Source organism: Rhinolophus sinicus, chromosome 2, assembly GCF_057876585.1.
Source record: "Rhinolophus sinicus isolate RSI-liver-muscle chromosome 2, RSI-T2T, whole genome shotgun sequence".
Lineage (NCBI taxonomy): Eukaryota > Metazoa > Chordata > Mammalia > Chiroptera > Rhinolophidae > Rhinolophus > Rhinolophus sinicus.
Window position 1 is genome coordinate 51,723,502 of NC_142502.1, and position 17,399 is coordinate 51,740,900.

Sequence of the window (17,399 nt, forward strand, 5' to 3'; positions counted from 1 at the left end):
AAAAGTCCTTTAAAATCTAATTGGAATCTGATTGTGAAAAAGCTTAATATTCTCCAAAATGTGAATATTTTTATGAAATATGTTAATTTAGTTTATTCATCATTAAAAAACACAATTTTTACCAGTGACTCATGTAACTCTCTACAATTAAATTAAATTTGGGGACAAAATTATTGTTTAAATATAAATTTTAATTTAAAATAGTCTATACACTAGAAATTTTGAAAACACTTAGACAGCTAATTTTTAATTTAATCAGATATTAGCAATTTTGATTATGCAACTTTTGTGAGTTTAAAAAATACTTCACAGAACTTCTATTTTCTGTCATGTGTTCTAGTTATAATGTGTATTTCCTTTTTTTTTTTTTTTTTTGCTTAGTAAATTCTATGTTATAATTTGTGATTTAAAAATAAGAGGGTTTGTTAGGATATTATCCTCTAAACCACACATCATTACTAATTGTTAATGTGAGCCTATCTTTTCTCCCTTTGCTGAATTACATAGAATTATCAGTGCACAAGGAGGTCTTAAATTGACATGGGTCCAACTTCAAATATAATACCAGTCATCACTATACAGTCTCACACACCCTATGAACATAGTCAATATCCACTCAGAAGAGGGAAGATGATGGCTGTTGCCTCTAGAACTGCTATTTTTCTCATTTAAACTGCCCTAAGCCTCAAGATTACATTTTATTTCTCAGTGCAGCTTTTCCTACATCTAAAATAGCTCACCACTGAAGTTTTTTCCCTCTTTTCTCCAGGTGTTGTGAGCAGAGAAAACAGAGGAGGATTCAGGAAACAGGATGACCAAGAAGGATTCAGGAAGTATACTTCCCTTAATGCAATGAGCACATTGTACATTCATTTATACATACAAAAGAAAAATGAAAGTCAAAGCTGAAAGTAAAATGGACATAATTTTAATGATTTTTTTTTAATTTTGTGCATTGGATTCAAACAGCAAACTGTGTGCACTCAACTGTTATCACAATGTTGTCAAGAAGTCTGTGTCTTTTACCATTTTACACACAATTGTTCATTACAGTATGTTGTCAGCCTTGTGGAAACCAGGGGTGTGGCATGGTAAGCAGTGGTGGTAGTGCACCTAGCTTTTATATTATCTAACTTGAAAATATTTCTCTTCTATGATTCCTTTTTTTCTTGATAAAAATAGTTTTCACCAAACGTTGGTGGTGCACACGCACTACCATTCATGCTTGACATCACACCCCTGACAGGAACACATGTTCTTATTTTGTTGATAAAAAGTATTACAAAAATTTCCATACAAAAACTATTTTCATAGAAATCTTGCATTTCCACAAATAAACCTGAACATTTTTTGAAAAAAAAACTGCTCAAGAATTTTGTTCATTTAACATTGTAACTGTATTGATAAATGCAGTCCACTCCAAAGTTCTCCATACGCACTTTTCTACAGATGACCAGTCCTCTTTTCCTTTCACTGACATCTACCCAGGCTCCATCAAGTTTGTTTATAGAAGGAACTAGGGTTTGGATTAACATATCTGAATGTTAAAATGAAAGCTTCAGTCTTCCACACAACTATCAATACCCATCCATCTTTTATAAGGTAAGACAAAGATTGCAAAATATCATCCTTTTCAATTCAGAATATCTGAACCAACTGTTGCTTTTTTATTCTTGGTGGGGGTTGGGAGAAGGTGTCTGGGCTGGGGGATAGGTATGGATTTGGTAGAGTTATATGTTAATTCTCCTGCCGGTGAATTTAAGGAAAACATTATTGCCTTGGTAATTGACATTTCTATCTCAATCAGTGACACAGACTGTCAAAAAAAAAAGAAAAGAAAAAAGAAAAGAAAGAAAAACACTGATGAAGATATGCTTTATATTCCATTTACCATGAAATTCAGAATTGTTTTGCATTACATTTTTCACATCCTGTAAACACATATCGTCTATTCAGATAATCACTGTACTGAGTAGTTGGGGGCTAGTAACATCACCACCTCTTTTATCTGGGTGTTCAGAAGACTGTACTGTTTCTTGTAACACTACAGTTTGTGCTGATTCCAAGTATTTTTATTCTTACTGATTTTTTTTTCATTTTTTTTTTTTCTTTTACTGGTTACCCTTGGGGCATTGATACTCCATCTACTGGCAACAGTTGGGACTTCAAAAGGAACCTGTAATTTCTTACTGGACTGCATTTGAAACCAGCCACAAAATGCGCATATAACATTCACTCAGAAGAAGGGAGGAACCCATGATAAACAGTATAACCCCGTGTAACTTGTTTGATCCATGATGCTTGTAAATCAAGTCTGATCACTGCAACTGCTTAGATCACAGAGTCTCTAGTTCATAGACACAGCGGCATGAGGTAACTCATTTTATTTTGCACAGGTTGCATATTTCCACAGGAAACATTCTCGCTAAATTGTTTGGAAAAAAGACGACAGTTTGTGCTTGGGTGTTTGGCTTCCCAGCTTTATGCCATGGTTTCTTTACCTGGCAACCTTCTGTCGTTAAATGTGTGCATGTTGATAACTTCTTCTGTTTTCACAATAACTGGGGCCTGTGGCTTGTGTTTTAACCGACGCTGGCACTTCAGGGACATCCTCAGTTCTTCTACCATGGCACTACAGAAGGACCTCTACAGAATAACACAGAAAATGAAATATTACAAAACAGATAGACTGCAACTGTGCAGAAAAAAAATACTAAAATAATTCTCAAGAGACATGTCAATATAACATCCTTGAAGGTTTGAAAAATTTCATTATAAAGGTTATAACAAATTGTTACACTTTTAATACATAACACATGTTCATTAAAATATTTTATCAAAGTGGGCTAGTTTAAAAAAATCTCCACCTCATAGTGAAATGAACTGCCAACTAGGAACGCATATATATATATATATATATATATATATACACACACACACACACACACACACATATTTGTATATATATAGTCTCAAATTATTGAGATATAAAATTAATTAGCATCATAAGACATATACTATCTCAAAATATAAATAAAAACACATATACACAAATAAATAACCAGAAATTCACTCTTGATGTTAAAAAAAAAAAAAATTGAAGAAATATACCACTTTTTAGATTACAACGTGAGATATGAAAATTTTCTGTAAACATGAGTTCTTCATTATGCATCTCAAAACAGAACAAAATAGCATTAACACAGACACAAAAATATGGAAAATAATTTCTGGTTTTGTGATTATGCCTATAAAACTACTGATGATGATTAAAAACAAATATGATTTAATCATGAAATAACAAAGTGTAGCACTTTAAAAATCCATGGACACATATTAAGTTTCTTTGTCATCATCAGCTTAATAACTGAGACCTGGTAAAAATTTATCCTATGAAGAAAATAATGACCTTATTAATATATGTTGTTTTGAATTCCCATTTCATTGACAATAGATTTACTAGAAATTCAGTATATCTGGGGCTCATTATAACATTTCCAAAAAATTTCTATTACAAAGTCATATTTGTGGAACAAAATTTTATTAGTCTCCCTCTCCAGCTAATTGAGATACACATGTGTTAGTTACATATAGATCAGATGCATGATCTAGCTGCATATTATAGTTGAAATTTAGATGTACTGAGACTTAAGCTTTTTCTGTGCAAGAACTAAAAATGTGGAAAACAACCAAAAATGTGAACAAATATGAAAAATTTACAGAACTTCAAAAAGTAATATGAAAACATAATGAAATGAACCTAATTAAACATGCATGGGAGGACTTGTTTTTTGTTTGTGTGTTTTTTCCTTAGGTGTTATTCCTTTGCTGTTTATTAAGTTAGGCTAATTCTAAAATAATACAGGATAAAAATACTTAATACCACATACGTGTCATGGTTTCCAAAATATTTTGCATACACAATCTTTTGTGACAAACTAATACTTTTTAGGCAACTATATGACAGAGAAAACTGATTGAGAAAGAGGGTAATTCACTTTCTATAGTTCACACCTGAGACTCTAGTAAGATATCCTGATACCCAATTTTGTGACTTTTGATCCTGTTCTAGTACCTTCTTGTCCATTCCTGGCTATATCCTCATTTTTCTTTTGTGGGTACCTGAACAGTTTCCTTAGTGGTCTTCTAACTCTGTGTATAGTCTACTAATCTCTTCCTTCCCCAAAGGCTCACACCTACCAGAATTATCTATTTTTTAAATATCAGTTATTAATAGCATTTTCCTGTCCAATAAACAGGTGAAATCCAAATCTATTTTTACCATCATGACTTCTCCAATTCAGCTTTTCCCCTTCTTGCCCCCCCCCCCAATTTCTTTTTTATCTACACACACAGTCTCTGCTTGGACCTCCAAAGTTTTTCTCCTTTGCTTCTCCTTGCTCTGGTACCCTACCAAGTTCTTCTATTCTCATGTCAATCAGACTTTATCCATTACTTCAGGACATGACTCAGGAATCAATTTCCAATTGACCAGGCTCATTGTTTTCACTCAATTTAGTTTTGTCCCTTTTGTATTTTGCACTCATTTTAATGTTTTCCTATCTGCCCTCTAGGTCTTCGAAGTCTCCCTCCCAATTAATTGTAAAGAGAATAGATCGAGTTCTCATGGCACTGATCTTACACGTGTTCTTTAAATGTTGGCTAAATTAATGATAGCTATACTTTACCCAAATACTTTAATTCTTATTTAACAATTTTTCTAATTAAATTGCTTACCAAAGTGTTTTTCAGAAGTTAGTGAAATGCATTGTATAGAAGTTATTTAATCAGGTAAAACTTATGTATTTGTTTAATAACATTAAATTAGTAATAACATTAATTTATTTGTACTAGGAATGTATGATTAAAGCTACATGTGAATTCCCCACTAATAATTACTGTCATACATTATTTATTATGTGTTAAATTATACAGTTCTGAAATCCATGAATTATATTTCTATTAAAGGATTTATGACACCTGACAGCCAGTATATGGACACAGTGTTTCTTGTTGTTTAATACCTACTATTAGATGTACTTATTAAGAACATGATGATAATGATGATGAAGATGATGATGATGACAACACTGTAGCAATGGAAAAATCTGACTCCAAAAGGGGGAGGAATACATAGTCTTGAGGTAACTTAGTCTTGGCTCTCTGTTGAAACATTTAACAGAATAATTGATTAGATAATATAACAAGGTCAAAACTTAATGCCATGACACTTAAAAATGTTATAGATGGAATAACATTGAATTGTTTGAAACAAACCTTCATTTAAAACTAATAAATTTCCCAATGTGACATAATTTATGATATCCTTTTTTTGGCAAATGCAGTTTTTAGACATATTGATTATATTAGTTTCAAAAATAATGGAATAAATATATTAATTATTTTTTGTCCATCCTAAGAGAGTGGTCTAAACAACTGATTTTGCTAGAAAAAATCTTATAAATGTACATACCCATTCAACTATGAAATGACTCAATTTTATTTCTAGTAAGTTAAGGAGTAATATGTATTTAGTACTCCATATGTAACTTCAGACTATAAATAAAGACACATGAAACTCTTTTATAGCAAATTTATGTAATATAAAATTTATAATGCTGAATAATATAAAATGTAGGTAAAAAAAATATGCCCAAAAGTCAATCTCTTTCATCTTTTATAATGTAAAATTATTTTAAGTAAATTATATTTACAAATTTTGAAACTCAAAATTGTAAATTTGTAACTCTACCATTACCATTTTAGCTTTATCTATTTTACAAAGCCACTAAAAAGTGAAAACTTTAATCAAGCAACCATTAACCAATCAATAGCCTGGATTACATGTCAAATTACCATTTTTATTATTTTTTTCTCTCAAAAAGCTGAATTTTGCCTGCACTTTTTTGCTCTATTAATGTAAGTTTACCTGAAAAATAGTTTTATCTTATGTTGCTAATAAAGTCACTGTGACACAATAGGTTCTCTTCTCACATACAGAATATTTCTAATCTTTTGTAAAACTATGAAAACCTTTAACTTTGAGCAAAGGTTTGGAATTAATATAGCAAATTCGGAGATTTAATAATATAAAGTGCTGTTCACTTGTGGCACTAGGGCAAACATATATTTCTTTTTGTAAAGCTTTAGAATACAAATTCCATATCTAGATTTATATAAGACTCTAAAGTTGAAATTGAAGAGATAGTTGTGAAATATAGTTGTTTCCCTGTGCTGTATGTCACCAAAAATTACTGTGTCTGACTTTTAAATAAAGTTCTATCATCATTTGATAGAGACAGATTGTCTTGCCTACTGCATATAATGATTGGAATTTTTAAGATATCTTTGTTGAACTATAAAATAAGTCTTTGAAAATCCCAAGTGAACTTAACAGAAGTTTCCTGGGTTATAATAAAGAAGAAGGTAGAGGAGGAGAAGAAAGAGGAAGTGGAGGAAGGAAGGAATGGAGGGAGAGTGAGACTGAGGGAGAGAGAGAGAGAGAAAGAAAATTATCCTGCTTTTCCAATCTCTTCACCTTAGGGATGGAAACGCACAAATTGTGTTGTTAAATAAGGTAAGTTTCTTAGGGTGAAAACAACAACAAAAATGGTTCTCCACAGTAATATAACAGACTACAAAAAGAAAAAAGAAAGGCACAAGGATACTAACCATTATTAAAAACCTCTTTTAGTAAGTTTCAAAAGTTTACTAAACAGTGTCTGGATGGTAGGGTGGCACTAACCAAATAGAAGATTCCTGAAAATGAAAATTTAAATCTTTGAGCTGTTAGCATGTAATTACATTTAATTAGTAAAACTCATAAATTCACTGTAATTAATGAGGCAACCTGTATGAGGCAACACATTTCTAACTCTTGAAACAATGAAGGTCTGGAAACCTTAAAAGTACGAATTTGACTATATTAACATTGCTTTTTTAAAAAAACTATATATTTAGGGCCAGCCCGGTGGCTCAGGCGGTTAGAGCTCCATGCGCCTAACTCCGAAGGCTGCCGGTTCGATTCCCACATGGGCCAGTGAGCTCTCAACCACAAGGTTGCCGGTTCAACTCCTCGAGTCCTGCAAGGGATGGTGGGCTCCACTCCCTGCTACTAAGATTGATCACGGCACCTTGAGCTGAGCTGCCTCCCAGATGGCTCAGTTGGTTGGAGCACGGGCTCTCAACCACAAGGTTGCCAGTTCAACTCCTCGAGTCCTGCAAGGGATGGTGGGCTGTGCCCCCTGCAACTAGAAATGGGAACTGGACCTGGAGATGAGCTGCACCCTCCACAACTAAGACTGAAAGGACAACAACTTGAAGCTAAATGGCACCCTCCACAACTAAGATTGAAAGGACAACAACTTGACTTGGAAAAAAAGTCCTGGAAGTGCACACTGTTCCCCAATAAAGTCCTGTTCCTCTCCCCCAATAAAATCTTTAAAAAAACAAACACAAAAAAAGCTATATATTTAAATTTTGAGTATAATAAAACAACGCACAGCCTGAAGATAAATGTTCTAAATAATATCATTATTGGTGTTATAGAATAATTTATTCTTAATAGCTTAACTTTCTAATTTATAGATGTTTATATGATAACATGATGTGACAGCACGTGAGGAAGCACATAATTATTTTTAGTATTAGAAATTTAGTTGCAAATATGCTTTACACTAAACACTAATTTATTTAACTGCAACTTAAAATGTTTATATGTAGCAATGTCTTTTTTAAAAACAGCAACTGATTAAAGTAACCAGTTTTGATTTTTAAACTTTGAAACGGGCGTCTCTTTCATGTTAAATATGTGTAGTCATATGTCACCCAATGGATGAATAATGATAAAATATGATACACTATTATCAAGTCTGTATTCACTTTTTTTTTAATTTACTGGGGTAACAATTGTTAGTAAAATTACATAGATTTCAGGTAATGTACTACTTATTTTTAAATAAGGAAACTCCATTTTATTTGTCTTTCTATCCTATTCTTTGATAGCTTAAAATTAACTACATATGTCAATATTCATTGAAAATAATTTCCAACCAGTTTTGCATACAGTTCCTACTTGAAGCAATATCAAAATATCTTCAAACTGCTTCTATCAGATTTTGCAGCTCAGTGTCTAATATATACTGGCATATATCAACTAAACTGTTTTGTTTTGTGTTTGTCATTTAAATTATTTAACTAATTGTGGATACCTAGTCCATTCTCAGACACTTTTCTAAATAATTTCTGACGTTGTAGGGCATTTGACCATGAATTCCATATCACATGTAATAGAGACAAATCAAAAAGTCACTGGAAAATTTGCATATTAGATAATAACTAAACAATAATGAAAATGGAAAAAGTATATATGATATAATATGCAATGTTTTATATAATATTGGTGTGTTAAATGAGGAAAATATAATTTAATGTTACCCTTCCTTTGACTTATTTTTTTTTAATTGGCAGTCTTTTTAAAATACCAAATAGCTAATGCTATACATCAGAAGCTTTAATTGACCTAGGGCTATAAAGTATATATGATGTAATATGCAATGTTTTATATAATATTGGTGTGTTAAATGAGGAAAATATCATTTAATGTTACCCTTCCTTTTGACTTATTTTTTTTAATTGGCAGTCTTTTTAAAATACCAAATACCTAATGCTATACATCAGAAGCTTTAATTGACCTAGGGCTATATGAATGTAACAGTGAAGCAACGAGAGATGAAAAATGACTAGTTAAAATTCATGTCAAAATATATATATAGCAACTTTGATCTTGATACTCAGTTTCATAGTAGCTTCTTTTCTGAAAAAATAAAATATTTATATAAGCTATGTAGCAGTCAGATGGGACTTTACATGTAGCTTCTTTTTTAAAAAAAGCTTTTGTTTATTTTTAAGTGTGTTTTTCCAGGACCCATTGGCTGCAAGTCAAGCAGTTGTTTCAATCTAGTTGTGGAGGGCACGGCTCATACTGGCCCAGGCAGGGATCAAACCGGCAACCCTGGTTCACACTCTAACCAACAGAACTAACAGGCCTCCCCACATGTAGGTTCTTTAATGCTCCTATTGCTTAATCGAAACTAAAACTCAAGAAGTCAAGTTTTCTATCTAAGGTTATGCACATAACTGGTATCAAAGAGGAACGCTGTTCTTTTCACTTCCACTATGTGAATGCTTTATTATATTAGCCTGCCTTCTGAACAGTGATTTGAATTTCAGCTGAGACTTTTACCTGGATTCTGTTCTTAATAAATGTTAATTTTTTAAATACTAAACAATGAATCAGAGAGAAAAAACAATTACAAGAAATACAATTTTTTTCTTCAATGCATAAAATGACAAAGCATCCTCTGCTTTGCCTGGATTATTTTACAATTGTAAACATACCTAAAGATAAAATATTCTCAGAAACCTTGACCCTTACAGGAACAGTTACCGAATATCTTTATATTGCATTTTGCAAATACAATGAGACCGAGAAAAATGGAGCATCATTATATATTTTTACACGTCTCCTACTTAAGCTAGAAAAATCAATAAATAAGGTCTGACAAGTTTCAAAACCACTTTACTCAATGCAGCTGTGAAACACATTTTAAGAAAAAGCAATGTTAATCATCACATTCTTGCTGCTAGTCATAATGATATGATTTTTCAACAAAATATATAACATCCAAATAACTAATGCTTGATTATGGGAACAATCTCTTTTCTTAAGGCCCATTGGTTAAAATGCATCATCTTTATGAATAATAACAATTATAACATAGTAATAGCTGCTTATCATGTGCCAGACACATCGAAAAAACTATTTTAATTTTTGAAACTCATTTATGGTATATTTTGCAACCTGTTCACTTATTTATTTTAAAAGATATATAGAGAGGTTAAGTAATTTTATCCAAGGTTAAACAAAGTTGAGAAATGATCTCAAGTCTTTTTTATATTAAAACTGACGCTTAATGATAGGAAAGTAACATAACTAGAGAGTGCTTAGGATCAAAGCTCACAATCTGTTCATCTATATCAAATTCCTACTCCATGCATTTTATCAATGGAACTTCAGGGAAAAGAACTATCAAGAAAAATAGTTAAGTATTCTACTTCCACTTTGTGCAATATGATGTAGTATAAATAGTGTTAGACTAGGCATCTTTGATCTTGGGAAACATATTTGACCCATAATATACTTATCCTTATCTGCACAACACGGAAAACATTTACATAGGTCTCAGAGTAACTGTACTCACAAGAGATATTACACTGTAAAAGTTCTAAAGTTGTTTATAAGAATAAGGAAGTTTTCTGTCAAGCTGCAATCTTAATTTTAAAACACATTTACAGGCATAAAAGAGTATTGGTTACCATAAAGAAATAACTTAAAAATCCTTTTGCTCATTTGGAAGTAGATTAGTGAGTAAAATAAAGATTGGTACCTCATTTTGAAGTCTGATTTTATATTTATATGTAAAAACATTTTTAAAAATCATCCAGATATTCCTTATATGGGTCATTAATAGAAATTGAGGGATGATCTGCTCTCAGATAAAGGCAGTAACATAAAACAATACAAAATAGACTATTTGTCCAAGGTTTACATGCAGCTTTTAACTTCTGAATAGCAACATGCTTTATAGCTACATTTTACTTACTGAATATTTGTTTAGAACTTCACAATCTTTACTGATGATTTATAGCTGTGTTTGCATCCCTGTATCTTATCCAATAAATGGCTTCTCTTAAAAAGCATTTCTCCTCTTAGAACTAATTCTTCAACATTCTGAAAGCAATTTGTGTATAAGGATATATGGATGACTTGTTTACATTCTTCTGGTTCCATGAAAAACAGATTTAGCCAGCTTTGAAAAGTGTTTTCCATGTGAAAAATCTTTCACCCAGGATCCCTAGTCTTGCAGGTTTAAACAAGACCATTGTAATTTCTCCTTAACACTCTCCAAATTGCAGTGCTTCAATTCATTTGTCCTATTATGAGTTACAGCTGCCTTCTACATTTGTTATTCAGTCATAGACTGAAGAATAGTCCTATGTGCCCTCAAAATTTTCTTTGAACTTTCAGTGACCGGAAAACTATCATTATTTGGAAATTTCTTGGATATGAATTACCAGTATTCTATATTATAAATAACTACATGGACTATATCCTGAAAAACAACAAAACCTAGTAGTTCTTAAAATGTACATCAATAATCTTAAAGGAAAGTTAGAGCAAAAATATATGTCCAAACAGGACACATAACTTACAGATTCATTATCTGACCAATAATTTATATTTTTATTTTTCAGACATATTTACTACATTTTTTTGTACATAAGTAGTAAGAAAGTGAATATTTTTGTCATTAAGTATTTCTCATGTCAAGAAACTCAAAGATCGATGCTCAAACTATTCAATAAAAACAATTTGTGTAGGCAAATCTATTTTTCAATTACATGGGAAAGGAAGTATTTCTGCATGCAAATCAGAAAAAAACAAAAAAATCAAATTGTGTATGTTATATTACTATTCTTGCTGGAAATCAAAAGAAAGCAGAATAATGTATACTTTTTAAAAGAGGACATGTTCAAATATATAAGAAATGAAGAGTAATTTAAACATTAAATTAATAAACAACAATCGTCATAAAATACTTCTATAAAAATTAAAATTGCTATAATTACTTATTACACTTATTATTATGTTATAGTTACTTATTATATTACAAAATAATTAATGCTTACAAAACCAATATATTATTATAAATTTTACCAATTAAAACAAAATTTTGTATATTAAGAAGTTTTTTTCAGTATAAGTAACACTTAGAAAGCGGAAACAGGATCTTTCAAACAAATACACATGACCTGAATTGCACTGATAATTGCTTTAAATGTACCGCAGTTTCTGAGATTCCTTACTTAATGATTCTTAAGTAATAATATTTTTAAAATCAGCCAAAAGGTAAGTCAAAAAGACAATCAATTAAAAAATGCATGTGTTGACTATATTTTTCAGACACATTCAGAAAAGGAAAATGTTTTGAGTACTTTCCAAATGATCAATTTACACTTCGGAAAAATTTTAAAACATAAATATTCATTTTAAAAGTTTGAATAAATGAAAAGCAATGTAACTTTGATGCATTAATATTTGCATCAAAATTCAAACCATAAATTATAAAAAATGGAATACACCACCTTGTGGTTATGCGAAAGGAATGCAATTTACAGTTTTTGAATTTTTAAGGTCTACATAGTTCAGCATTATCTTCCGTTTTCAGTTTTAACTTGCCCTCATTTAAAAATGATACATTCTTATTCTACTATTATTTATCAAACAACTTGGTAACATAAAAAAGTTAAAGTCATCAAGAGCTATTTGTTCCATTAATATTTTACAAAATATGTGCTATAAAATGAATTTACATTCACCTATAACTGATAATAATAATTATTATTATTTTGATCTTTAACATCATTAGAGGTAAGAGTTGACATGGAAAGATATTAGCTATTCATAAATTTTATTCACAAAGTTCGTATTAAACTATACTGTGTGAATATTATACCTGCCAGCATATTTAGATAAAGACAGGAAATTTTACTCATTTATTTTTTTAAAAAATTTCGATTACTGTAGACTAAAGAATAAAGAATATGGAGAAAGAAAATAGAAAATAGATAGCAAAACACTTTGGGCCTAGAATGGTGAATAATATATCGTGCTTACCTTCAATGTGCAAAACATAATTCATTGCCTGCTTGGTCCTCAATAAATAATTATTCAATAAATGAATAATTTCACAAATGTTTATTTTTAAATAAAAAATAGATGAAAGGCAATATTAAAAGTGTGAATAAGCTGTGAATTTCTATATGCCCTCATGCATATCTTACAAAATGTAGGAATATTTTATGTCTAATTAGAATAAATCAGGTAAGGTGTTAAACTGTATAGCCCGACTGAATAAAATATTTTTCTCAAGAAAAATGAGGAAGAATTGCATCCAAGAACATAATTTATCACAATAAATAAAATGGGTGATTCTAACAAGCCATAATTATTTGATAAACACAGTAATTTTGAATTATAGAGAAACATAGTTCTGTTTTAGTCTTTATGATAGACTTTTCTCAATAGGTCACTAAAATAAAATTCATTATTAATTTAAATCAATAGAAAGATTAGACAGACAGATAGATAGATAGATAGATAGATAGATAGATAGATAGATGATAGATAGACAGACATAGATAGCTTTTATACCAACAGGCCCTGTTTGATACCTTGAAGATACAATTCAAAAACATTAGATTTTTGTCCTATAGAAACTAAGAGTCTAATAGGGAGAGAGGCAACCACACACAGAAACCAACAAATATGAATAAAATAGTGTGGTAAGGGACACTGGAGATATGCATAGGCCTTGCAGAGAAAAGATAATAAGGCTTAATGATGGATGTGGATTGAAAGGGAAAAAATGCCTTTTCAACTTTCTCAAAGAGGGAGGAAATAATTTTGGAATGATGATAGAACCTGTAATCAGCTAAATAAAAAAAGTGAGATATGTAGGTCATATACTTTTCATGGGAATAGGAAATGAAAACCACCTTGTGGGAATAGCTGTGCAATGAGGCCAAACCTATTATATCTATAGATTAGGTAAAGCTTTCTCGGCAAGTTGATGCCTAGTCTTGAGTGCGTAATCTAAAAAGACTAGTAGGAGTTTGCCAGGTAGAAAAATGGACAAGGTTTGTTTCAATCAAATGGAAGAGGATTTGAAAAAGTTGGATGACCTTGGAAAACTGAAAGTGATTTAGTGTGGCTAGAGTAAAGGTGCAATTGGAGAGAAGCAAAACATAAAACTGCAATGGTGGACAGAGACAGATCCTGCTAAACTAGGGAATTCGAATTTCATTACAGAAATTATGTGGAGACAGTATGTGAAAGCATTGGGGAATGTGACTAATAATGCTCATGTAATATGAACACAGTTGTTTCTGTCCAATGTGATGTTTCATCTGTTTCTATCAAAAAAGGTCTACTTATTTCATTCTACAGTATTTTAGGTCATACAGGTACATAAAAATTCAAGAGAGCTGGTTGATATATTAAAAATTCAATGAAGTGAGTTGTTTCTAATAGCAATGAAGAAGGCTATTTTACAGAATTAAATCTCACATCTTTTGCTTTTTTGTGTGTTTTTAAACAGAATATAAATAATTGTGCATAAAGACAAGACCTAGGTAAATCATATGAATAGGACACAAAAAGGGCAATAGAATACCATATATTGTCAAGAGAGTAATTCTTTGGTTTAATTTCAATACTGAGCTATAACTGAAAGAAAGTCATTGAATACGGATGATTTGAGGTTCCAACTAGATAAACCAAATTCTTTCTACAATTTTTGGACTCATTTTAAGCATTAACTAACTGTATATCACATCTATTGACAAATAGTAAAAATGGAAATGGGTAAGTTAATGTTTTTTGTCTTTGATTAGTGTTTTGGATTTGATTTCAAAACTAATTTTGACACCACAAAACTTATAATGTAATTTTATAATATAAAACGTGTACTTAGAACTAATCATCAGTCAAACCAATGCAACAAATATTTGAATTAGCCAAATCAGCAGATATAGCCACTCTGAATGTTGTGGGAAAATAAATCATGCGATTGTCTAAATTTTCCAAACTTTTGAATTATTTAATATACTCATCAAAATTCCCACTTATAAAAACATTATTTCTAAGTGTTAAGTACTATAGTCAAGTGAAAATATAGAAATGCTCTATCCAAACAAAACTTTGATTTCATAAAGGATAAGTAATTGCAACATAAATTATTAAAGACAAAGACATTTTTTTTCAAAAATAGTTTTAAGGTTGCAACTTCTTCAGAGAATATTAGCAAAATATATTTGCCTTATAGTCATGTACAATACTGTTCTTAAGTGCATATTTCTGCTCTTCATATTTACCAAAAAAAAGTTCATAAACCTTTCAAATACGAAAGAAAATATAATCACACTCTGAGGCAGGGAATAAAAGTTAAGCCCCCAAAATGTGTTGTTGTTTTTTTTTTTAATTAAAGAAAGAGTTGTTAATATACAAAAAGTATAAAATAAAGTGTCAGAAGATTTTTAAATGTTAAAGCATTATTTCATGCACAGAGCTATAAATTTACACACAAAAGTGTCACATACCACCTAAAAGATATTTTTCTATAAATATCCTTCTTTGTATTTATAGAACTGAGGAAATTAAGTGCTAGAAATATAAAATTTGAATGAGCACAATCTTTTCAAGAATAGAATAAAAAGACATTTGTATAAAAAATGCATTATAACTCCCCCTCAAAATTGCAATAGTCTCAAAATTTTGAGTTTTATATATATATTCTTCAAAATACAGTGGTACAAGGGAATAAAGGGCTCAGTAATAATAACACTAAATGATAAAAAATAAACCACAATGTTTGCACACATTCATTAATTTAAAAGTCCCACAATGCGAATTAGGATTTTTTTCAATAAGAAATTTACTGTACTAAAAATCTTCAAATAAAAATGTCATTTACTCTCTAACTTAAAACTGTTAATAAAGACTGTATCTTAAAACACTTTTTATCTACGGAGAAGCACTGTTTCCTTCATATTACAGTATCTGATTTTTCCTTCCATCATTTATATTCCTCCATTAAACTAACTGCAATGAACTCAAGTAGCAAGTGTCTCTCTTTTTTTCACGCTTTCAATAAGAGGAAAAATAGTCACTTGTCCTGAAGCTGGTTTCAATTAAACACTACATTTAAATTAAAAATCACGAAGGTGGTCATGAGTGCTTTCTGTGCACCCTTGTTATATAATGAATGGCAGAAGACAATTAACAGTCACAGTTCTAAGCACTACCCTTGGTCAGAAGATCAAAAATAATTTGTTTTATTATAACAACAATGGTTTTAAATTGTAAAAAGGTGACATTTACCTTTTCCAACTGAGCATTTTTTTTGGATTTGTATAAAAACTCTCCCACTGCCACAAAAACTGAGAGCACCAAGCCGGCTGCCAGCACAATGAAGATGCCGCCAATATTCTGGACGCCCAGGGCACTGGCCTCTTTGCTCTCCTCTTCTGGACAACCATTGCCCCTCCACCATTTCTCCTTCATCATGTGCAGCTTGCCTTCCTCTTGCAGCTGAAGAATCGCTATGGTGATTTTGTCTCTATATGGAGAACCTAAGAAAAGAGAGAGTATGTTCATTATCTCAAGGAGCCTAGAATTTAATAATTAACAATTAACATGATGACAGGAAGACAGAGTTTTCTCCAAATGCTCTAAAGTGTGCCATGTTTATTTTTAATACAGGAAAAACAACTGGAAAATGACAGAGAATAGAAGTTTAACAACATAAATTAGGCAGGTGGCCATTCTAATTTTGAAGGGTAAAATTAATTTTGTTTTTATGGAAGCAAATGTCTCCTTCTAAAAGGCAGATTCAACTCAGAGCTTTGAAAATAAGTAAAATGATAAGTAGAAATGTACAAAAGGGAATGGAGAGAGTGCAAAGATATTTAATGAATGTCTAGGAATCATTCTGCACTGAAAACTAGTATTGATAAAATGGTAACCTATTTTTAGGAAAGTTGTGGTAAAAATGGTGTTTCCCTTGTTAAGCCAATAATTTAAGGCAATCATGATTAATAACCTATATTCAGGGGTGGCTAACACTTTGAAAATAATAGGTAATTTTTCTGTCAAATTTGACATGAATAACAGAAATAACAGGTTTGTACAGATTTGGATCATTCAAATATGATCATGGCAATGTATTGTGAGATTTATTTATCAGTCATGCTTTGAGGAGAAATGTTCTTTTCAGTTGAGACAACAATATAAATGAAATTTAGTATTTATGCAGATGGGAGTATATATTCATTAGTTATTACATGACAAGTAATAACTTTTCTAATTGGTTGCCCAGAACCATAGAATAATATTGAACTACATGCATCATTTAATATCTGTCCCAGGGGATTGGTCATCTTGTCTTTTCCCACCCAGAAATAGCCTGTTTCTAAAGTCTAATCTTCTTTCCTAAAACACTATACTGCACATTCCATTTTTCTGCACAAATTCATCCATAAGTGTTTTTCTGCTTACAGAAAAAATACTAATTTCAGCTTGTATTTAATGTTGCCTGTGATCTTGTTTTGACCTAAGTATACCTACAAATATACCTCAAGCTTTTTCTGCTAAGAGAAATTAAAAACCTGGTCAGGAAATTTTTCTACCTCATAAGGGACGCCACTACTAATTTTTATTTTACTTGATTAATATAATAGAAATAATTCAGCATTACTCTTTTGACAATAAGGAAGCT

The 17,399-nt window shown here is 30.9% G+C and overlaps 1 protein-coding gene across 4 annotated transcripts in view; it reads right to left on the bottom strand.

Moving 5' to 3' along the window:
- Positions 1–906: 906 nt before the first annotated feature.
- Positions 907–17,399, bottom strand: part of GRIK2 (glutamate ionotropic receptor kainate type subunit 2) — a 590,245-nt gene continuing 573,752 nt past the window's right edge. Inside the window, exons 16-18 of one of the 4 annotated variants that reach the window (XM_074333338.2) lie at positions 16,004–16,254; positions 5,029–5,163; positions 2,542–2,646 (exon numbers count right to left, since the gene is read on the bottom strand). In XM_074333338.2, coding sequence (XP_074189439.2) covers positions 5,044–5,163; positions 16,004–16,254 — 371 coding nt within the window. In that variant the 3' untranslated portion in view covers positions 2,542–2,646; positions 5,029–5,043. Of the gene's footprint in view, positions 2,647–5,028; positions 5,164–6,672; positions 6,760–16,003; positions 16,255–17,399 lie in introns of those variants that run through there. The other 3 variants (XM_074333339.2, XM_074333340.2, XM_074333337.2) reach the window with 3 other exon arrangements.